General features: G+C 45.2%; 2 protein-coding genes across 3 annotated transcripts in view; one reads left to right on the top strand and one right to left on the bottom strand.

Annotated features, from left to right (window-relative positions):
- Positions 1-3,196: 3,196 nt before the first annotated feature.
- Positions 3,197-7,512, bottom strand: ROMO1 (reactive oxygen species modulator 1). Of its 2 annotated transcripts, none has more exons than XM_067546858.1 (3): positions 7,380-7,512; positions 4,777-4,907; positions 3,197-3,403 (listed from the first exon to the last, which is right to left on the bottom strand). In XM_067546858.1, exons 2-3 carry the CDS (start codon positions 4,905-4,907, stop codon positions 3,295-3,297), a joined length of 240 nt encoding a protein of 79 aa, XP_067402959.1. In that variant the 5' UTR covers positions 7,380-7,512; the 3' UTR covers positions 3,197-3,294. The 2 variants fall into 2 exon arrangements, with proteins under 2 accessions (XP_067402959.1, XP_067402960.1); XM_067546859.1 differs by lacking the exon at positions 7,380-7,512 and adding an exon at positions 7,045-7,157.
- Positions 7,411-22,788, top strand: part of NFS1 (NFS1 cysteine desulfurase) — a 42,340-nt gene continuing 26,962 nt past the window's right edge. The window contains exons 1-5 of the mRNA XM_067546857.1: positions 7,411-7,665; positions 8,536-8,603; positions 11,666-11,782; positions 12,554-12,637; positions 13,700-13,852. Of these exons, the coding sequence (XP_067402958.1) occupies positions 7,557-7,665; positions 8,536-8,603; positions 11,666-11,782; positions 12,554-12,637; positions 13,700-13,852 (531 nt within the window). The 5' untranslated portion in view covers positions 7,411-7,556. The remainder of the gene's footprint in view (positions 7,666-8,535; positions 8,604-11,665; positions 11,783-12,553; positions 12,638-13,699; positions 13,853-22,788) is intronic.

Consider the following 22,788-nt stretch of genomic DNA (forward strand, 5'->3'; position numbering starts at 1 on the left):
GTTTTCAGAATGGAGAGAATAGGGGTGTCCCCCAGGGGTCTGCACTGGAACCAGTGCTGTTCAATATATTAATAAATGATCCGGAAAAAGGAGTAAATGCTGTTGTGGTGAAATTTGCAGATGATACAAAATTACTGAAGATTGCAGTCTGCTTTGGACTTAACTAAGAGTTACAAAGGGATCCCACAAAACTGGTGGCTGGACAACAAAATGGCAGATGAAATTCAATGTGGATAAATGCAAAGTAATGCACACTGGAAAACATAATCCCAACTATACATACAAAATGATGGGGTCTATATTAACTGTTACCATGTAAGAAAGATCTTAGTGTCATTGTGAATAGTTCTCTGAAAACATCCATTCAACGTGCAGTAGAGCAGCAGTCAAAAAAGCTAACAATGTTAGATACCATTAGGTAAGAGATAGATAAGAAGGCAGAAAATATCATATGCCTCTATATAAACCCATGATATGCCCACATCTTGAATACTGCGTTCAGATCTGGTCGCCCCATCTCTAAAAAGATATATTAGATTTGGAAAAGGTACAGAGAAGGGCAATGAAAATGATGAGGGGTATGGACAGCTTCCACATGAAGAGAGATTAATAAGACTGGGACTATTCAGCTTGGAAAAGAGACAATTAAGGTGGGACATGATAGAGGTCTATGAAATCTTGACTGGTGTGGAGAAAGTGAATAAGGAAATGTTACTTACCCCTTCTCATAACACAAGAACTAGGGATCACCCAAGGAAATTAATAGGCAGCAGGTTTAAAACAAACAAAAGGAAGTATTTTTTCACACAATGCACAGTCAAGCTTTGGAACTCTTTGCCAGGGGATGATGTGAATGCCAAAAATATAACAGGGTTCAAAAAAGAACTAAAGTTCCTGGAGGATAAATCCATCAATGGTTATTAGCTAGGACTGGCAGGGATGTAACAACGCTCTGAGTGTCCCTAGCTTCTGTCTGCCAGAAGCTGCAAGTGAGTGACGGGATGGATCACTTGATGATTGTCTGTTCTGTTCATTCTCTCTGAAGCACCTGGCATTGGCCACTGTTGGAAGACAGGATAGTGGGTTAGATGGACCATTGGTCTGACCCCATATGGCCATTCTTATGTGAGACTTCAATATGGTTTTCTCCATCGCCCTGGGAGAAGAGATTTCATACATCATCAGCTGGAAATGGCACCAAGACAACTGGTTTGAGAGAATCCTCAGCCCTTGCCCAAACAGATGTGGGACACGGTCCAAGTAGAGGTGCGGACAATGCTGAAAATGGGAGTCAGTCATCGAGGAGTCCAAGAGCAACTGGAGGAGCCCTACAGTCATGGTCCCCAAAGTGGATGGCATGGTCCGATTCTGTATCAACTTTCTTAAGATCAATTCCTCACAAAGCTGATACTTATGCTATGCCACGAGTGGATGAGCTGTTAGAGCAGCTGGGCCTGGCATGATGGATCATACAAAAGGCTATTGGCAGATCCATCTTCATCGTCTCAAGCGAAGACCATGTTCTCAACGCCCTTTGGCCACTTCCACTTTAAAATTATGTTGTTCGGCCTGCATGGGGTTACAGCAACTGTTGAGCACCTGATTAATCGAATTCTTCGACCCCAACAGCAATACAATGCAGCTTACCTTGATGACATTGTAATGTATAACCATACAGTGGAAGACCACCTCAGTAACCTAAGAATAGTATTCACTTCCCTATAAGAGGTTGGCCTCACAGCTAACCCTACCATTGGTAAGTAGGCCATAACAGAAGTGACTTATTTAGGATATTGGGTAGGAGGCCTCATGAAACCACTGATAAAGTCCATGTGGTAAACTCCAGTCCTGCACCACAGACCAGAAGACAAATACGCTTCTTCCTCGGCCTGGTTGGCCATTATCACCCATTCATCTCCTACTTTGCATTGACTGCGGCACCCGACTGATCTGCTAAAGGTTCAGTGGACCTTTTTGGTGTCTGCCAACTATTACAATGAAGCTTTTTACACCCTGAAGGCACAGCTGAGTTCATTCTCTATAAGGGATGCAGCTGATGTTGGCCTGGGAATGGTGCGCCCCAGGACTTCAAAGGCACAGAGCACCCGTCCTGTATTTGAGCAGAAAGTTGTTCCCCAGGGGAAAGCATATTCTACAAGTGAGGAGGGGCTCAGGTACTAAAATGAGAGCTGGATGCCCTCAGATAGTACCGGCTGGATAGTCACAGACCATGTACCCTTATGTGGCTACACTCTGAAGGACTCAAACCACCAGGTTATGTGCCGGTATTTGGCGCTCCAGCCCTCCAGTGTCGAGGTGCAGCACTGTGCTGGAGGGAGCATACAAATGCAGATTCTTTCCCAGGAGATTGGAACTGGGCAGATGCCTGAACAAGAAACCTTTCTGGTCTTGAGGCAGGAGGTGTGTGATGGGATGCACCCCAGCCCACTGACAAGCCTAACGAGCATCCCTGCACTCCGGCAGTGCCATTAGGCGCACCTGCAGAGCATGCAATGCCTGGAGAAGGGGAGCTTAAAAAGATGAAGCTGGCCACAGGGCAGGGGGGAAAGTTTGCCCAAGAAGAGAGGCTGCTAGGAAGCCCTGTAGCCAGGGGAACCCAGCCCAAGGCAGTGACTAGCTTTCCCTTTTCCACCCCCTTATTTAGGACAAACACACTGCAGTCCTGAGACACATCTGCTCTCTGTCAGCACCTTGTAGCTGGACCTCAGGGGCAGTGCCAGGGACTGGAGATAATTAGACTCAAACTACCTCGGAAATAAACCCAACTCCTGCAGGGAACAGTGTGCTTGGCCAGGAGTGGGAGTTCCAGAGGGGACCCAGGGGCTAGAGACCTAAAGATATGATGACCAACTGTGCCATCCCAGCCGACTATGGGATCTCTTGGAACAGAGAATATGATTATTCAGCTCTGGAGCTAAACTGTTCATGTAGCTAGAGGAAGAGTAGAAGGTCAGAGGGTGGCTCTCTTTGATCAGGCTTGCCTAATTCCTATATAATGCCAGATTTCAGGTTCCCTCTTCTCCATGTTTTGTCTGAGTTTTGTCACTGCTGGGCAGTGTTGTTTCTTCTTAAACAGAGGCAGTGTAGCATTCAGTAGAAAACACTGCCACTACAATCTGTTGAGAGTATCTGGGCTGGTTTATACTGTGCTTTATGATCTCACTAGGATTGAGCATTCAAAGTTTTAGATACCCAAAGATTTTATTATATTACATAGGTGGAATGACTGAACAGGGGCATTAGTCTTCAGGTTAAAAAATCCCATGCTCCAGGTTAGCAACGGATTCCCATGCCAATGGCCATGAATGTCCCAAATGTGCCACCACTTTGCATCATGGTTTTGCCAACTCCACCCATCAGTTCTCGTCCTCTCATGCCAATCCTGAAAGAGAGAAAACAGTGCCAGATTCCACACAGGATGATCACGGCCATTCTACTGCTGAAGCAACAATCCATCACAGACAGAGATCGGAAAGCATACAGGATTGGATCATCAGACTTTCTGTACTAGGTGACTGGCAAGACTGGCTTCATTCACTTCTAGACTATACAGCCAATGTACTACTGAAGTTGTGGAGCAAGTGACTTCAGGGTGCACAGGGTGGGAGGGGAGAATGGAGGCACTCGCTTATGTTTGTGATCCATTGGAAGGATTGGGAGAAGCAGTTTGCTTCTTTGTGTCTGTGACACGTCAGTTATACAGGCTCAGGAGAAGAATTCACTCTCTGTATGTATGGAGTGCTAGGGGTGGGGAGGGTCTGCACCCTTGCATCTGAGCCCTGTCTAACTGCATGTGCTCAAGCCAGTGAGATTAAAGGGACACTATCAACTGAAAATGAAATGGGAACTTTTAAAGCCCAAGTGAATCTTTGCTTCAACTGCATTTTTTTTTTGTTTGCATTTGTCTTAGGACAATAAAAATAAGCAAAGTGAGTTTCTTGGGTTCCTCCTGCTGCACTATATGGGTTTCAAACACTACATGGAAAGGTTAATAGTTTATAAATAACTGTGGGCATTGGGATTTTAAAAATGTACTGGAGATTATTTGCCATGTGTTTTATAAAAGTTAGTTTTTACACGAGTTAAATTTTGGGGCAAATTGAAGCAATGTCCCCTTAACCAAGTAAGATAAAAAGCAATCTCTTACGGCTCCTTCAGACCATCCATAATTGCATTTCCTGCCGATATTGTCATGCCCATGAACAATATCCACCAGGATTTGAAGAGGATCAATGGAAGGGATATGTGGGTTTCGGTTTTTTTACATGTAATTTTTAGAACAACTTTATGGTTCTTGTTTCTCCCTTCAGTGTAGAGTCACTGCCATATATCAGTGATGTTAGCTAAAGAGAATTCAAGTAAGCGCATACATATTTTTGTTGTAAAATATTAAATACCCATATTTTATAATTTTGCATGAGAAACACTGAACACTGAACACCTCAGGATAATTGTTCTGAAGTTAATAACTGCTCCCCCCAAATGAGTCACTGCTACGGAATGAAAACTGAATGGAACAGGATGCCACATACAGCCTCCAGTTCGAAGAGAACAGATCTTTGTATGAGCTGTGGCACGCAAAGGCACCTTGTCCCATTGCTAAGTCTGAGCTTTGGATGCTCCAAATTGTCAGCTTAGTGAGAGCCACATGTGCCATTCCATCTGTTTTACACACTACACCAATGTCCTTAGAGCGCTTTCTCCGTCCCAGTGTCTCCTAGGACTGACATTTACAAAGAACTGAGCTCAACCCACCTGAGGCAGGAGAATGTGCCAAACAATGCCCCTGCTGCCATGCCAACAGCAAAGCCCATCATGAAGCCCATTTTCACCCTGTCAAAGCATCTGGGCTGGGACTGTCCATAAGGCCCCACGGTCACAGGCATCTAGAAAAGAAGCATGACATTTAGAACAAAGCAAATGCCACTGCCCTACCACCTCCTGTGGATGACAGGGTCCCTGCTGCCCAACTGGATTGGACAGCAGCAGTTGTGAAGACGCTATGTGGGTGAGTCTCATACAATTTAGGGGAGTTCTTGTGCAAACTGACTATTTGGATACAAATGTGACTAGCTAGGTCCTTGTGCAGTCACAGCTGAGTGAGTAGTTACTAACACTTATTAGCACCTAAAAAGACTTTTCTATCATCATTTACTAGGAATACACAGCCACCTGACTCCATTAACTGTCACTTGAGGGAACTCAATTCAGCATCTGAGAGAATGCCTCTCCTTAATAAGCATTGCCTGGAGAGATTTCTGAAAGCATAAATCCTTCTCTCCCCGAACACACTGCATCCAGGGCACTCCCACAGCCCCTACTGGCTGAGGCATAAAACTACCACCTCCCAAATCCCTAGCCAGGCCATCTCACTAATTATTTGTATTATGTCCATTTTTTTCCCTATGAAAAAAATGGCAACCCATTCTGAACACGGGGTATGGAAAAAAGCCCTGATCTCTGTACTCCATGAGGTCAGCATCAGAAAATCTGACAGGACTTCACTTTCTGTAACAAAGATTCAAATTAAGATTCTCCTGTGCTCAACACATTGTGTGTGAATTTCAGTACTGCAACAGGTGGTGGTCCATAGCTCTGGAGACAGTGGTTCTATTTATCCCCAGAACACAGTTTGGGCAACAGCAATGCACCATTCTCCACTCTGCCTCATTGATGTACCACTGCCTTCTGGAGAGACTGCTTTTAGGGATCAGAGCTGAGTGCATGTTCAATCTGTAGTGGTGGTGCATATCCAGTATGAACTGGACTAAGACCGATAACTCATTTCACATGGGACACTGGACAGTCACCTGACAGTAACAACTTCCAGTTACTAGCAAGCTGAGCTGAAACTGACCGGTAACCTTGTGGTTGAAAGGCTCTGTATCCTTTTTCTAAACTGCCAATGAGCCATCCAGCCTCCCTAATACCTAAATTTAATAGGCACTCACTTTGACATGTTTTTGGATTAGAAAGAATTTCTAATAGCTTAGATTCCCCCTGCCCCACTATGGTGCAGACAAATGGCACTTTGAAACAGTGAGCAGAGGTAAAGGAGAGAGAGGGAGGATTAGATAAGAGGCGGACTTTACAATAGTTCAGGGTGTGCCAAGGTGCTGGAATAGTCCAACATGATAGATGCAAAAACAAACCTCTGTTGCACAATTTTGGACTGATAATATTACTTAGCTCATATATTTAACAGGATGGTGAACAGTACGACATGTCTAGCATTAAAGGCCTGTCCAGACAAGAAAATACAGTTTTAAAACTGAGTTAGCTAGTATAATTTCAAACACCCTTTTACATTTAGTTTAGACACAAATTAGCACCTTTAAAACTTTGTTGGTTGGTCATGTTATAAATTGGGGGGAGCCTGAACTAGGAGTTAAAGGAGGTTTCAAATCATGTTAGCTAACCAGATTTGAAAAAGCACTTTCATCATCCAAATGGCCACTAAGAAACTCTCCCTGCCTCCTCCAGTACCTGGGACTCAAACACTCACACTTTGTCAGTGAGAATCAGAAATATTCTATATTCATAATCAGTTACAAATTGGGCTCAGATTGTGACAGAAGCTCACCTACACAAACATCAGTCTAGATTTTGTGCTTCCTTCTCATAGACTTTAAAGTCAGAAGGGACCATTATGATCATCATCTCTGTTTCTACCAAGTGTCATAAACTCTGTATGTTCTGCATTCACAGTTGGCAGATATGTTTGGCCAACAGACAAAGGTTAATAGTTTTATTTGGTCTCTCCCTACCCAAAAAAACCCTAGCTAGGAAATACTGCCTCCTTCCAAATTGTGCAGCAATCAAACCTGTGCATCTACAGACTGCAAAAACACTCTTCTTAAACTACCAGTTACTTTTTAAACTCAGTGGTATTATTCTAACTGGGACAAACACAGCCTCCTTGACTATAAAGCATTATGCAGCCAGGCATTTTGTGTGATGCCCAGCACACAGAGTATCTTTTTCCAGCACGTTTCACACACAAACAAACACTGGGTTACGTACAGATTACATGAAAGCAAGCGGAGCACGGTCAATATCCAAGACTGGGAAGCCACGTAATAAGCTAAAGGAATAAAGCTTCGGCAGGGAAGGGGACTGGGAAGGCTGGGGCGGGTTAGGTCAGGGAGGAAACATTCAGAACAGGACAGAGGCCAACAGAGCAGTCCGAGGCCGAGTCGGGAGCCAGCCCGGCTTAGTTGGCCTGGACAAGCCACGGCGTCTGCCCCGCACGAAGCCGGGACCCGGCGGCCGCGGGCTAAAAAGGCTCCGTGGGGCCCGGCTACTCTTAAACCGCTCTAGGGCACACTCCCAGCGGGCCCTCGCTCGCCAGGCCTCACCTTGCTCCGAATGCGCCTCTTCACCCCTCGCTGCCCAGCCCTGCAGCTCACACACTACCCTCCAGTCCTCTCCGTCACTTCCGGCGCTCCCCGACGCACGCGGGAACACTTCTGGTTCCGGGTCGGGTCGGGTCGTGTGAGAAGTTCGCGGCTGTTTGTTCGGGCCGCGCCGCTTGGATGCTGCTGTTGTCGCTGCTGCTACGGAGGGGGGCGGCGCTGCGGGGGGGCCGCGGGCTCGGGGGCCCGCCGGCCAGGCGGCTGTCAGCGGCTGCCCAGCGCTCCGGCGGTGAGGGGGGAGTGTCCGCTCGGGGGGCCGGCGCTGCTGTCAGGGGCGTGTGTGTGAGCGAGGGGCTGCTCCGGTGTCTGAGGTGCTGAGGGCGAGAGACCGAAGCCCCAGCGAGCGAGCCGAAGAGTGGGGTGGGGGTTATACGGATTAGGGTTACGCTGCTTGACTGAATAACACGGAATCAGTAAATGAGCTGCTGCGTGTGGGGCCGGCCAGTTTATCGTTGGCTTCTTGTGGGGCTGTCCCCAGAGGTGGATGGTGAGGAGGGTTTGGAAGGAGGCGAGGGGAGTGCGTTGTAGATCAATGTAGGGGTGGGATTCCCCCCACGAGAAGGAAGTCCATGGGGTATTGTGCTAACCTGGAACTCAAGAGACCTGGATTCAGTTCCCTGTTGCCCCACAGACATCCTGTGTCTCCTTGGGCAAGTCTCTTTGTGCCTCAGTTATCATATGTAATATGGGGAGTGTTGTGAATACATTAAAGATTATCAGGTGCTTAGATACAGCAGTGATGGTGGCCATAGAAACACCTCAGGGAGAGTGGGATGTTGATGTTTCTTTACTTGTACACCATGCTGCCTGTTGCCCTGGGCTGGCTGAAATGGCCACTTGCCAGAATGCAGGGCGGTGTCTTTCTCTTCTTTCCTAGCAGTACATGTAGTGATGAGTTTTCCTTTGGAGTGCCAAATGTGGTGCATGTTCTCAATAGAAAAGTTCCATGCTGACTATGGGATTCCCTGTTTTCTCTTCCTGTAGCCACTGTCAGCTCCATTGTTGGGAAAGTTTTGCTTTTCTCTTCTCCCTTGCATTAGATCTTTACTTGTGCCTTGTGTGCAGCTATCACTGTAGTGTGTTTTTTCCCCCCCACTAGAAAAAGGCATTGATGAAGAATCCACGCTCCGGCCGCTGTATATGGATGTCCAGGCGACAACTCCTCTGGTTGGTAAAATGAAGTGACATGAACATACATTAGTGACCTAGAATGAACCCTATAGTTGTAACCAGATGGGGTGCATGCATGATGGGCAATGCAGACCTCAGTAAGTGAATCAGAGTGGTCATGAGTAGCTATGGGAAGAGCTGTGTTCATTCTTCTGGCAAGAGTACTGCTCTGAAAAGATCATCTTGTAATGAAGGCCCAATGTCTGCTCTTCCTGTTTTGTTCTTGATGTGTCATTCTTTCCCACACTGAATCCATCTGTGAGCTTCCTTCTCTTACAACTTCAGATTCAAGCTTCTTTTCCTCATTGTGTGTGTAATCTCACTCCCAACTACATCTTGGCTTTCCCCAACACTTATTCCTTCTTACTGCACTCTTCTCAAGGAACACAGAAAACACTGAGAAGAGATTAATTTGTGCTTAAAAAATGTCCAGTTGTTTACCCAATTTAAGGCACTCACCATCTTTGTTGTGGTCACTGTACTGATAAGCATTACCATTCAGTTCTACAACAAACTAACAATGGTCTGCAGTTAAAATTCTAGCCTTGTACTTCAGTAACAGTTGAGGAGCAGGTCTTTCTTCAGAAGTCTGGTCTTCTCCACTCAGCATAACTTTACTATGGCTAGAGTGTCTTTATTCAATACTTATATATTGTGAAGTTTTATAATTAGAAACCTCTTTATATTCCTGGGGGAAAGGTACAATTAATGTACCTCAGCTTGGTGGCCATTATCAAGTACTGTCTTCTCATGTCATTTGAATTAAATAAATTTTGCATTGATGAAAGGTCGTCTTGGATAAAATGTAAACATTTTCAAAACTCTGTTTTATATAATTTCCACTGAGTCTTAGGGGGTCTTGTTTTTCTTTGGCTTAGTTCTTGTTCTTGTTCTTGTTCTTCTGAGACAGATTTCTAATGCAGTTCAAGGTTTGACTGGTAAGATTGTACTGGATGTTGTTAGCAATGTTTGCCAGTCACAGGATAGGTTAATATAGATCATATGCAAAATGTTTGTGCATTCCCAGCAGGGTGGATTGATTTAAATCATTATTTAAATCACCAAGAAAATCATTGATTTAAATCAAGTTTCCCACTGATACTTCTTCACATATTTCTTAAATAATGATGCAAATCTGATCACTAAAACATGTTCATTTACAACTCAATACAGTGTTTTACAACATCTAGGAGGATATACGTTGGGTAATTTTTTAGATAACCTGATTTTTATTAAATTAGGAAATAGTACATAATACTCATTATTTGTGTCAAGCTGCAGATGCAGCAGCAGTATGTTAGAAATGGTAAGAACTAAATCACACACACAAACACAATCCCACTTATATTTTATTAAACTAAATCTTAAATGTTACATAAATGTTTCACATTTGCAATTGCTGCAGTCTCCTGAGTTGCCGGCTGATGGCTGTCCTTAAACTCTTTTTTTTTTTTTTTTTTTTTTTTATTTTCAAATTTTATTAACTCTAACAGACAAGTCATCACAACACTAAAAGTACACTGTCCTTAAAACTTCTACAGCTAACTCTCATCTTCCCCACTCCCACTGTCATTTTTATTCATAGACTGAAACAGAAATACGAGTTTTCCTGCTTTTTCAACTCCCAGTCAATTTCTTAGCTTTGAGTGAATAATACCAAATGATGAAAATATTCTCTCTGTACCTGCAGAGGAAGCTACTGCTATGAAAAGTTGGCTTAGCAACTGAAAGAACTCTGTTTCAAGGTGCCTGGCTAATGATTTCCAGCAGTTCAGGGGAGTGACTTTGTTCAAAACATCATCAGTAAACATGTACTGTTAAAATGATTCTGCTCCAGTCCTGAAATTTATTTATGACTGGCATAACTGAGGAGTGATTTTGAGATGCCCATGCCATGGCAGCAGCATCTTCTTCAGAAGTTAGGCATCTACCTTTATATCTTGAGTCAAGAATGTTTGCAAGAAGATGAGGTGTAGTTAGTGCTTGATCCATTCACTTCTTTATTGCCTGCAGTTTAACTTTCTGGTCAGGTATTTCTTTCTTCAATGTCTCTTGAAGTGCCTTCCAAATTTCAACAGCATCAGCAATGCAGTAACAATTTCTCTGAAGTTTGTTTAAGGCTATGGATGTAGGCTTCAGTATACTGAGCATATCCTGTTCATTCCTCTTTAATCCAATGTTAGATACTTTGGATGAGATACTTTCATCTCTTTTATCATGGTATTCTTTACAAAGTTTTATGAGAATAGGCCAGTTCTTAATAAATTGTTCAAAATAATCAACTATAGAATTCCATCAAACATCTTGAGGGAGAATTTGTTTGGATCCTCCTGCTCTCTTCAGTGAAGCTGAAGCAAAATGGTTGTTACGAAAGTATTTTGCGACTTCAACAACATTTTCTTTTATTCCTGGAGAAGACTTACTTAAGTCTGGCTAAAAGATGCATTAAAAGAGCACTGCAGCCATATGTTATTAAGGAGCATCCTTCCATATCTTCTAAGTATCTTCTCATCTTTGCCATGTTTGCAGCATTGAGTGGATAATACCAAATGATGAAAATATTCTCTCTCTGCCTTTAAGACAGTCTTAACTGCCTTAACTGCCTTGTTTGGCCCAGCTCCACCACCACGTAAGCACAGAACAACAACCCTATCCAGCCTGTGTCTTTCTTTGCACATGTGACTTTAATCTGCTGAGAAACAGAAATTGAAAACCCAGAACTTTCAAGAAGCAAGAGCTGGTAGTTAGGCTGGACAGACTAGAGCCATTAATTCATTTTTACGAGACTATATGTGTAGGTTTAGCATGTTTGTGATGAGATTTAATTGTAACAGTTTTTTAAATGAGAGAGCAATTTAGTATTTTATTGATGATTTTTTTTTTAAATCCAAAAAACCCAATCTTTTTTATTTAAAAAAAAAAAAAAATATCCACCCTGATTCATGATCATTTGGAATAAGCTGGCCTCTGGCCTGTGATAAAGCAGAGTGTATGTACTGGAGGGGAGGAAAATGAAGTGTTTTTTCTCTGCTTTTAAAACTGTGTGTCTTGTCTTCTAGGACCCCAGAGTTTTGGACAGCATGCTGCCTTATCTAATGCATTACTATGGGAACCCACATTCTAGGACTCATGCCTATGGCTGGGAGAGTGAGTCTGCTATGGAACGAGCCAGACAGGTGAGGCTTTTTAGCCCCACCACACAGGCTATATAAGTTTTCCTGTTCATAAACTAGTTGCTTAAAAAAACAACACCCCCCCCTCCCCTCCACTCCAGTAATTCTGGTTTAATTCCTAGGAGATGAGACTTGGCAACTTGATCTCTAGAAACTTAAGAGTTTACCATGTTATGTATAGTTTGGCAAACTCAAAACAATACACATATTTTAGATTAGAACAATTGAAGTGGCGGAAGTAAATTATTTGAGTGGGGAGGCTTTCCAGATCTCCTCAGCGGTTTGAAAGTCAATGGGACTTGTTATGCTAAATTCCTATGGCACCTTTGAAAATCTCCCGCAGGGCATATATCTGCCATTGTAGTAACTAAAAGGTCTTCATGTTTTAATACGATGGCAGGTGAATGGATTTTTTGCTTTGGTAAGTCTTAACTAAGTTAAAGTTTGGGAGCATTTTGGTTGCATATGGGATATGTTTCATGTTCTGAATACACTGAATATTTTGTTTTCCCATCCGTTCAGGAGAATTTATGTTCACAAGAAGTAGTAGTATTGAATGTAATGAGCTATGCAAATCCTTCTCCACATTAAAAGAGGAAGTACATGTGTATAATGCCATTTCTAAACATACAGTATCTATAATCCTATCCAGGTTGGGCTAGTATTGATGTAGAGGAGATGTTCTGGGCCCTGCTATACATATCCTCTGTATGTGATGAACTCAATTTTCATGTCTTAAAATAGCAAATTATATTTTTGTTTCTTTTTAAACAGCAAGTTGCATCATTAATAGGAGCAGATCCTAGAGAGATTATTTTTACCAGTGGCGCTACAGAATCAAACAATTTAGCAATTAAGGTAAGTGGCTGGTTTATAATACAATTGGTATGTACGAAAGTATTATGAAATCTATAATGGCTTGGGGTTAAAGTCTTGTCAAGCTGCCAATGATACATCTGTGTTTCTGAACTGTTAATAAATTGACAATGGTTTTAGCTGAAGACTTGGTATTTTTGTTTGGTTACATTCCTGGTTTGACCAACTTGTGACATGAAGGAATAGGCTGCCATGCCACAGTATAGCTCAGGGAGTGGTGGGCTAGTGCAGGTGTGGGGAGCAGGACCAGGCTAGCCATGACCCATGGTTTGAAGCAGGTGCAATACTTTGTGTTTGCCTATTCCTTAAAATGAAGAAATCTTTGAACTGCCTTGAAATCCTCCACAATTAAATCCTCCACAATTAACCTAGCTGTTCCAGCAAATTCCTTTGGGCCCGAAAATTGCCATCCTTGGTGTTAGAGCAAAGGTAACTTCACATGCCTCTCCCCCTTCACCCCCAAGCTTGAGGAAAATTTGTTTTTGATATATACATGTGGAGATTAAAAATCCATTTGTGCCAGATGAAGTTTTATGCTCATGTAACTGAAATTTTGATCATAAAGACTGGCAGAAATCTTGATGTATCAATCTGTTTTCCCAAAGTTTTTGGTGCTTTAACCCACAGGTGAATATTTTCCTTGTTAATATTTGGAAGATTTTTCATTCTATATTCTCTCTCTCCAAAAAAGCAGAAAATTATAAATCCTTTTTTAATAAATATTTTCAGAATTCAAAGCTATTGATTTTTGGAAGCAATTGTGAATAACCAAATTATGTAATTTAACGCAAGGAATGTTGGGTTATCTCATCAATGTCTCTTCAGATTGAATGTTGATTTGCATATAATAAACCTGTAAATAAAGTTTATTGGAGTGCTGTGGCTAAGAGAATTTAGCCCATAAGCCCTTTCAGATTGTGACAAACTGAATGACCCTGGGAGAAACTTCCTTTTGCTTGGTGTCCTGTCGCTTTGAATTTATATAAATGACTACTTTTAAGCAACTTCACAGCGGTTTTATTTTTCATTTAATGTCAACTCCAGGGTGTTGCAAGATTCTATAAATCCAGAAAGAAGCATATAATTACAACTCAGACAGAACACAAGTGTGTGCTGGACTCTTGCCGTTACCTGGAGGCTGAAGGCTTTCGTGTCACATACTTGCCTGTTAAAGGAAATGGGCTCATAGATTTAAAGGTAAGTTGCTTGTTGCCAAAATGTTAGGAAACATAAAAATTCTTCATGTAGCACTATCACCTTAGAGGTCTTAGCATCACTTTTGCTGAGGCATTGATCTTACACAACAAACAATTGTATTGATGATCTATTCCTAATTGTTACAAGACAAAAGAATGAAAATCATACCAGTCAGGTTTTTATGAGCAAAATGCCTCTTTGGATAAAACTATTTTTCTGCCTTTTGGATTTATTTCTTTAATTATGGTCTCCTGGAGTAAGAGACTGAATGTCATTAAAAGACAGAGTGATACCATTGGTGGAATGGTAGTCCCATAGTAGGTAAGGTTGCACCCAGATTTTCATTTTAATAGGAAAGGAAACTTTCTATAAATCTCTTTGTTTTGAGTCACAGGGTGAATTTCAGATGCTCATTGTAGTTTATGAACTGCCTGAATTTTTTAGGGCATTTTGAAGTGAAAATACAGACAGAGGTTAGCTATACATTTCAGAAAAGCACCATCTGATCAAAACGTTTCCAGTGTCTAACCTTTGTTTTAGATTCCTTTTTGAAATATACTAGAGCAGACTGAAATGAAATGCATGTGGTTCTTTGCTTTGAGTAGTTGTGAAAATGTTAAAATTACAACATGTTTTGTATGAATGGTTACTAAGGTTTAAAACTGTAATGTTTGAGTGTTAACATTACTGTTCCATTGACCCAATGTTCCTGATGATATAAGCTATGGTGGCAGCATAAAAGTTATGTTGACCCAATGACAGAGGGTTTAGGATGAAGCAGTGTACTACCACACTCACTGTGGCACTAGCGGAATTCAGAAGGTGCAGTTGTAACCAATGCTAACACAATATGGCACAGTTAATGAAGTTACATGTTCATTAATGATCTGGAGGATGGGGTGGATTGAACACTCAGCAAGTTTACAGATGACACTAAGCTGCGAGGAGTGGTAGATATGCTGGAGGGCAGAGATAGGATACAGAGTGATTTAGACAGATTACAGGATTTGGCCAAAAGAAATCTGATGAGGTTCAACAAGGACAAGTGCAGCTATGGTTCCCTCATCTTGGCAATTGTGTGACACCAAGGATTTTCTTGAAACTGTGTCCAAATTAATCTCTTATGTGGTATTAGAATTCCATTTGGTTCCTCCTACGAGTTGTCCCAGGCCCCTGCCTCCTTCCCTCCCCACCCACAAGTTCTTTCTGGTAAAGTCGTGCTCCCTTGGCTTCTTCCTGAAGCTGACAAAGCATCTGGGAGTCTAGTCACCAATTGTTTTTGTTTATCTGTTTTGAACAAAATACCAGGATACAAAATGTACAGGAATGACCAAATTGGTAGTGCTGGTGAGGGAGGGACACTACACATGAAAGAAAACAGAGTCAAGTACAGTCAAAATATTAAATGGATCAAACAGTACCATAGAATTTCTATGGATAGAAATTCCATGCTTGAATAATAAGAGTATAGCAGTAGGGATATACTACTGGTCAGCTGTGTCTGCAAAATGTTTGGGGAGATTCGAGAGGTTACAAAAACAGAAAACTCAATAATAATGGAGGATTTCAACTATCCCTATACTGATTTGGTATGTGTCCCATCAGGAGCGTATGCAGAGATAAAATTTCTAGACACCATAAATGACTGTTTCTTAGAACGCACAAGGGGAGAGGCAATTCTTGATTTAGTTCTAAGTGGTGCACAAGAGCTGATCCAAAAGATGAATATAGCTGATCTGCTCAGTAATAGCGACTATAATGTAGTTAAATTTAACATCCTTGTAGGGGAAAATACCAAAGAAACCCACCACAGTAGCATTTACCTTCAAAAAGGGGAATGACACAAAAATGAGGAGGCTAGTTCAGTGGAAAATGATAGGAACAGTCAGAAGAGTGAAATGCCTGCATGCTGTATGGAAACTTTTAAAAAACATTGCAGTAGAGGCTCAAACTACATTTACATCCCAAATTAAAAAACATAGTAAGAGGACCAAAAAATGCCACAACGGCTAAACAGAATAAAAAAGGCAGTTAGAGACAAAAAGACATCTTTTAAAAATTGGAATAAAATTCTAATGAGGAGAATAGAAAGGAGCATAAATTGTGGCAAATTAAGTGTAAAAGTATAATTAGGCAGGCCAAATAAGAATGTGAAGAGCAACCAGCAAAAGACACAAAAACTTAACAGCCTAAAAAAGGTGAAGGACAGTAAGGAAGCCACTAAACAATCATTGGGGTGCTAATGGAGCACTCAAAGAAGACAAGGCCACTGTGGAGAAGCTAAATGAATTCTTTGCATTGGTCTTCACTGCAGGGGACATGATGGAGATTCCCACATCTAACCATCCTTTTTAGATAGCAAATCTGAGCAACTGCCCCAGATTGAGGTGTCAGTATAGGATGTTTTGGAACAAATTGGTAAACTAAACAGTAGTAAGTCACCAGGACCTGTTAGTATTCACCCAAGAGTTCTGAAGGAACTCAAATAAGAAATTGCAGAGCTACTAACTGTGGTATGTAGCCAGTTGCTTAAATCAGCTTCTGTTCCAGATGATTGGCGGATAGCTCTGTGATGCCAACGTCTGAAAAAGCCTCCAGAGGTGATCACGGTTATTACAGACCAGTAACTTCAATACCAAGGTTGTTGGTTGAAACTATAGTAAAAAACAGAATTATCAGACGCATAGATGAACACGATATGTTGGGAAAGAGTCAACATGGCTTTTGTAATGGGAATCACGTCTCGCTAATCTACTAGAATTCTCTGAGGGGGTCAACAAGCATGTGGATGAGGGTTATCCAGTGGATATAGTGTACTTGGACTTTCAGAAAGCCTTTGGCAAGGTCACTCACCAAAGGCTCTTCAGCAAAGTAAGGAGTCATGGGAAAAGAGGGAAAGTCCTTTCCTGGATCAGTAACTGGTTAAAAGATGGGAAACCAAGGCTAGGAATAAATGGTCAGTTTTCACAGTGGAGAGAGAGAAATAGCAGGATCCTCCAAGGATCTGTACATGGACTAGTACTATTCAATATACTCAGAAATTATCTGGAAAATCGAGTAAATAGCGAGGTGGCAAAATTTGCAGATACACTGGATAGTTAGGTCCTAAGCACACTGCAAAGAGTTACAAAGGGATCTCACAAAACTGGGTGACTGGGCAACAAAATGGCAGATGAAATTCAGTGTTGATTAATGCAAAGCAATGCACATTGGAAAACAAGATCCCAACAATACGTTAAAATAATGAGGTCTAAATTAGCTGTTACTACTCAAGAAAGATCTTGAAGTCATCATGAATAGTTCTCCAAAAGCATCTGATCAGTGTGCCACAGCAGTCAAAAAAGTTAACAGAATGTTAGGAACCATTAGGAAAGGGATGGACAGAATATATCATAATGCCACTATATAAATCTATGGCATGCCCATACCTTGAGTACTATGTGCAGTTCTGGTTACCCTGTCTCAAAAAGTTATATTAGAATTGGAAAAAGAACAGAGAAGGGCAACAAAAATAAGTAGTGGTATGGATCAGCTTCATATGAGGAGAGATTAAAGACCTGTTCATCTTAGAAAAGACACAACTAAGGAGGGATATGATTGAGGTCTATAAAATCATAAATGGTGTGGAGTCAGTGAACAAGGAAGCATTATGTACTCCTTCTCATAACACAAAAAGTAGGGATCACCAAATGAAATTAATAGGCAGCAGGTTTAAAACAAATAAAAGGAAGTTTTTCTTCACCCAACGCACAGTCAAGCTGTGGAACTTGTTGCCAGGCAAAAACTATTACAGGGTTCAAAAAATAACTAGAGTTAAGAGTTCATAGGCGATAGTGGCTATTAGCCAGGATGTTCAGGAATGCAACCCTCTGCTCTGCATGTCCCTAAGCCGCTGACTGCCAGGAGCTGGGACTGGATGACAACAGATGGATCACGCAATAAATTGCGCTGTTCTGTTAATTCCGTCTGAAGCATCTGGCACCGGCCACTGTCGGAAGACAGGATACTGGGCTAGATGGACCATTGGTCTGACCCAGTGTGGCTGTTCTTTTGTTCTTATGACCTGCCTAAAATCCTCTTGTAATGGACTCTTGGCTTGTATGGCTGCTGCTTCTTTATAACTATGGTTCTTCTTCGAGTGATTGCTCATGTCCATTCTACTATAGGTGTGTGCACGCCTCCATGCATGGCTACAGGAACTTTTTTCCCCTTAGCAGATCCCGTAGGGCCAGTTCTGGTGCCCCCTGAAGTCCCCTGTACATGCCGCGGTATATGAGGCACTGCTGGCCCTACGCCCCCTCAGTTCCTTCTTTTCGCCCATGGTGGTTACTGGAACTGCCTGCGCTTCCATTGCAAATGCTTTATTCCCCGTGTTTAAACCTTAAAACTAGGATTTTAGTTAGTTAGTTAGTTAATGAGATTAGTAACTGCTGTAGTGGTAGTTAGACACTTGAAGATAGTCTAGCTGAGTTTTTTACTGGGAGTGAGTATGCTCCGGTGTCATGGCTTCAAGCTGTGCACTCTGGCGGGAAGGCTTTCCCGCTAACTGACCCCCACTGCCTAAAGCATGGGGGGGAAGCTGTTCGTAAGTAAGAGAACGGATTGTGAGGCTTTCAGACCTCCAGAAAATCCACCTGAAAGTCTCTCTCATGGAGCCCCGAGCCGGCTCCAAGCCAACCGCTTCGCTGCGGTATCCAGTGCGCCACCGGTGCAGAAAACACCATTGGCACCGACTCGGCACCGCGGAGATGGAAGAACTTGGATCCTCCACACCGTTGGAGCAGGCGGGGTGGAGCACCAATCCGCACCATGGTCGGATCATGGAGACCTCCTGCTGGAGCCAGCGTCTCCATCCAGGAAGCCTCCCCTGACTTGAGGAGTGGGGGAGCCCCTCGGCACCTACCGGCTTTGGTGGCTGAAGGGTGGCAAGAGCCTTGTTGGCCTTGTATACGCCGTCGCCCACCAAACCTCTGCGAGAGAGAAGGGGCTGGCGTTATGGGGAAGCCCATGTTGGGACCCCCTGAATGGCTCAGGAGATCCCCGGTACGGGAAGGAGGATCTCCTGCAGACCGGTTTCCTAGGGTTGAGCAGGAATGCTCCCCTAAAAGTCATCCCAGGTCGTGGTCGCTGGACTGACCTGCATCGAGGCGGAGAGCGAAGTCGCCTGCCCGCACTGGTCTCGACCCCCCGGCACTGGGTGAGGTCCATCCCACCTCTCTGGCACCAAAGAGTTTGCCAGCGGCGGTGATTCCGGTCACCGGAGACAGTCTCGGTATCAAGGAGCCGGGCGGTGCAGAGCCTGGATGCCAGAGACTGATTCAGCACCGAAAAGTTTACCTGGCACCGAGGCAAGTCTGGATGCCGGAGTCAGCCTCAGCACCGAGGTTTTGCCCCCGTACTGGTGCCCTCCTCCCCACTCCCCAAGCCAACAGGCTAAGAATCATTCCTTGGAGGAGGAATCAGACCCTGGGGAGGGACCCTCCACGGGGCCCCCTCAACAATCCTCCTCCTGTTCCCCTGATGAGGTGGCCACCAGAGACCGCAGGGCGCCCCTCCCAGACTTCAGGGCCCACCAGGAGCTCCTGAAAAGGGTGGCCTCTAATTTGAACCTCGAACTCAAGGAGCTCTTGGAGGAGGAGGGATCCCCTCTTTGGGATTGTTGGGTCAGCTTCAAGGATGGCCCTACCCGTGCATGAGAGGGTCCTTAAACTGGCCAAGGCCCTATGGCAAACCCCTGCCTTGGTTGCCCCCACATCCAAGGGCGCCAAGAAAAAATACTATGTTCTGGTGGAGGGCTTTGATTTTTTTTGTTCACGCACCCAGCCCTGGGGACTCTGGTGGTTGATGCAGCCAACCTGAGGGAGAGGCAAGGTGGCTCGGGCACCACGCCAAAGAACAAGGACAACAAGAAACTTGACTTGTTTGGCCGTAAAGTTTATTCCACCGGGGCTTTGCAGCTCCGGATTGTGAACCACCAGGCCCTCCTAGGGAGGTACAGTCTTAACCTCTGGGACTCCATGCGGCAGTTCACAGAGTGGTTGCCCCAGGACCAGGCGGTGGACTTTGCCACAGTCCTGGAAGAAGGCATCACGGTGGCAGGAGCAGCGTTGCAAACCACCAGTGACGGTACGGACACCGCTAGCAGAGCCATGGCCTCTGAAATAGCCATGAGGCGGTGTTCATGGCTGCAGTCATTGGGGCTGTCCCAAGAGGTGCAGCAATCTATACAGGACCTGCCCTTTGACAAGACGGGCCTGTTCTCGGACAAAATGGACGAGAAGCTGCACGCTTTGAAGGATTCGCGAGCTACGCTCTGTTCCTTGGGACTCTACACTCCCCAGGCCTCGAGGCGTCAGTGTCGGCCGCAGCCCCAACGCCAGGCACAGCCACCCCCTAGGCCATCGCCTGGACCCTCTCAGCCCCGTAAGGGCCAGGACAGGAGCAGGGGGTTCGGACGACGCAACAAAAAACAATTTTGATGGTGCACCCGAGGGTGGCACCAATACCTCTCTCCCGGATCCACTCTTCCCGTTTGCAGACAGGCGAAGAAGCTTCTGTGCCGAGTGGCAAAATATCACCTCAGACCATTCGGTCCTTGGCGTAGTTCTCAGGGGATATGCCCTTCAGTTCACGGCCTTCCCCCGTCCCCGCCCCCCACCCCGTCCCTCTTCAGGGACCCCTCTCACAAGCAACTCCTTTTGCAGGAGGTGAATTCCCTCCTCCTCCTGGGGGCGGTGGAAGTGGTTCCTTCTCAAGAAATAGGGAGGGGATTTTACTCCAGGTACTTTCTCATCCCCAAAGCAAAAGGGGCCTGATATCCATATTAGATCTTCCCCAACTGAACAAATTTATCAGGCGTCTCAGGTTTCGCATGGTCTCCCAAGCCTCCATTATCCTTGCTCTGGATCCAGGAGATTGGTATGCCGCCCTCGATTTGAAGGATGCGTACTTCCACATTTCCATCCTTCCCAGCCACAGGCGCTTCCTCAGGTTTATGCCATTACCAATTCTCGGCCCTGCCCTTTGGCCTCTCGTCCACCCCCAGGGTATTTACCAAGTGCATGGTGGTAGTGGCGGCCCACTTGCACCGCAGAGGGTACAGATCTTCCCGTACCTGGACAACTGGCTGATCGGGGCGGGTCCAGGGCCCACGTTCAGAACAGCCTATCCCTCACCTGTGCAACATGCACCAGACTGAGGCTGCTCATAAATGAGCAGAAGTCCACTCTTACCCCGGTGCAACGCATAGAGTTCATTGGGACCACCCTGAACGCTACCCAGGCCAGAGCCTTCCTCCCGCAGCCTTGGTTCGAGGCCATGGCCGCTATAATCACCCAGATACACAGGTGTCCCACGACGACAGCCAGACACTGCCTGCAGCTGTTAGGGCACATGGCGGCCTGCACATATGTGGTTAGGCTGGCTCGCCTCAAACTCAGGCCTCTCCAGGCGTGGTTAGCCTCGGTGTATGCACCGATCAGACACCCCTTGAACAGAGTGGTCTCGGTTCCCCCAAGGGTCCTGGCCTCCCTGAACTGGTGGAGGATGCCTGGAGAGGTGTTGAGAGGGGTTCTTTTCCGGGATCTGGCCCATCGGTCACCCTGATTACAGACGCTTCGGAAGTGGGTGGGGGGTCCACATCAGTACCAACCTGAGCACCCAGGGGCTGTGGTTGGAGGAGGAAAAGAGCCTCCACATCAATGTACGAGAGCTCAGGGCAGTCTGCGTGGCCTGCAAGGTGTTCCTCAGATTCCTGAGGGGCAGGGTGGTTCAGGTCCTGATGGACAATACAGCGGCCATGTTTTCCATGAACAGGCAGGGGGGAGTGCGCTCCTCGGCCCTTTGCCAGGAGGCCATTCGACTGTGGGACTTCGCAGTGAGGCACCACTTTCATTTATCTGCCTCTCACTTCCCAGGGTCAGGAACGACGAGGTGGATAGCCTCAGCAGGTTGTTTCTACCCCGCCATGACTGGTCACTGCACCTGGAGGTGATAACTTTTCTCTTCCGCAAGTGGGGTGTTCCCCTACTGAATCTGTTTGCGTCGTCCTGGAACAGGCAGTGCCCGAGGTTCTGCTCGCTCCAGGGTCGCGAGCTGGGCTCCATCTCCGACGCGTTCCTTATAGATTGCACGGGGACACTCATGTATGCGTTTCCCCCCATTCTGCTGCTGCCCCAAAGTCCTCTTGAAGATCAAGAGGGACAAAGTGGAAATCATTCTGATCATCCCGGCCTGGCCGAGACAGCATTGGTTCAGCATGTTGCTGAACCTGTCCATCGCCACGCTGATGCTGCTCCCAAGGCATTACGACCTGCTCTCCCAGGACCAGGGTCTCCTGCTGCACTCGGACCTGGACTTCCTCCACCTGACGGCCTGGAGGCTCTGTGGCTGACGAAGGGAGAGAGAGCCTGCTCGGCAGAGGTCCAACAAATTCTGCTGGGCAGCAGAAAACTTTCCACTCAGGTCATGTACCGGGCCAAGTGGAGACAGTTTACCTGTTGGGCGGAGTCCCGGGGCATCGCGCTGAGCTGCTCGCCTATACAGGCGATCCTGAAGTATCTGCTCCATCTGAAAATCCAGGGTCTGGCACTGGCGTCCCTGAGAGTCCACCTGGAGGCTATTTCAGCCTTCCACCAGCTGCTAGAGAGACGGTCCCTGTTTTCCCACCCCATGTCAATCAGGTTCCCCAAGGGGGGGAGTGGCTGTATCCGCAGGTCCGTGACCCGGTGCCTCCCTGGGATCTAAACCTGGTCCTCTCCAGACTAACGGGGTCCCACTTCGAGCCCATGGCTACATGCCCGCTGTTCGTCCTCTCTTGGAAGGTAGTCTTCCTGGTGGCCATTATCTCGGCTAGGAGGGTTTCCGAGATAAGAGCTTTAACCTCGGAGCCCCCCTACACCATATTTTATAAGGACAAGGTGCGGTTGAGACCCCAT

The sequence above is a fragment of the Emydura macquarii genome, unplaced genomic scaffold (genome assembly GCF_026122565.2).
Source record: "Emydura macquarii macquarii isolate MOO-44397 ecotype Brisbane River unplaced genomic scaffold, CSIRO-AGI_Emac_v2 contig_1170, whole genome shotgun sequence".
Lineage (NCBI taxonomy): Eukaryota > Metazoa > Chordata > Testudines > Chelidae > Emydura > Emydura macquarii.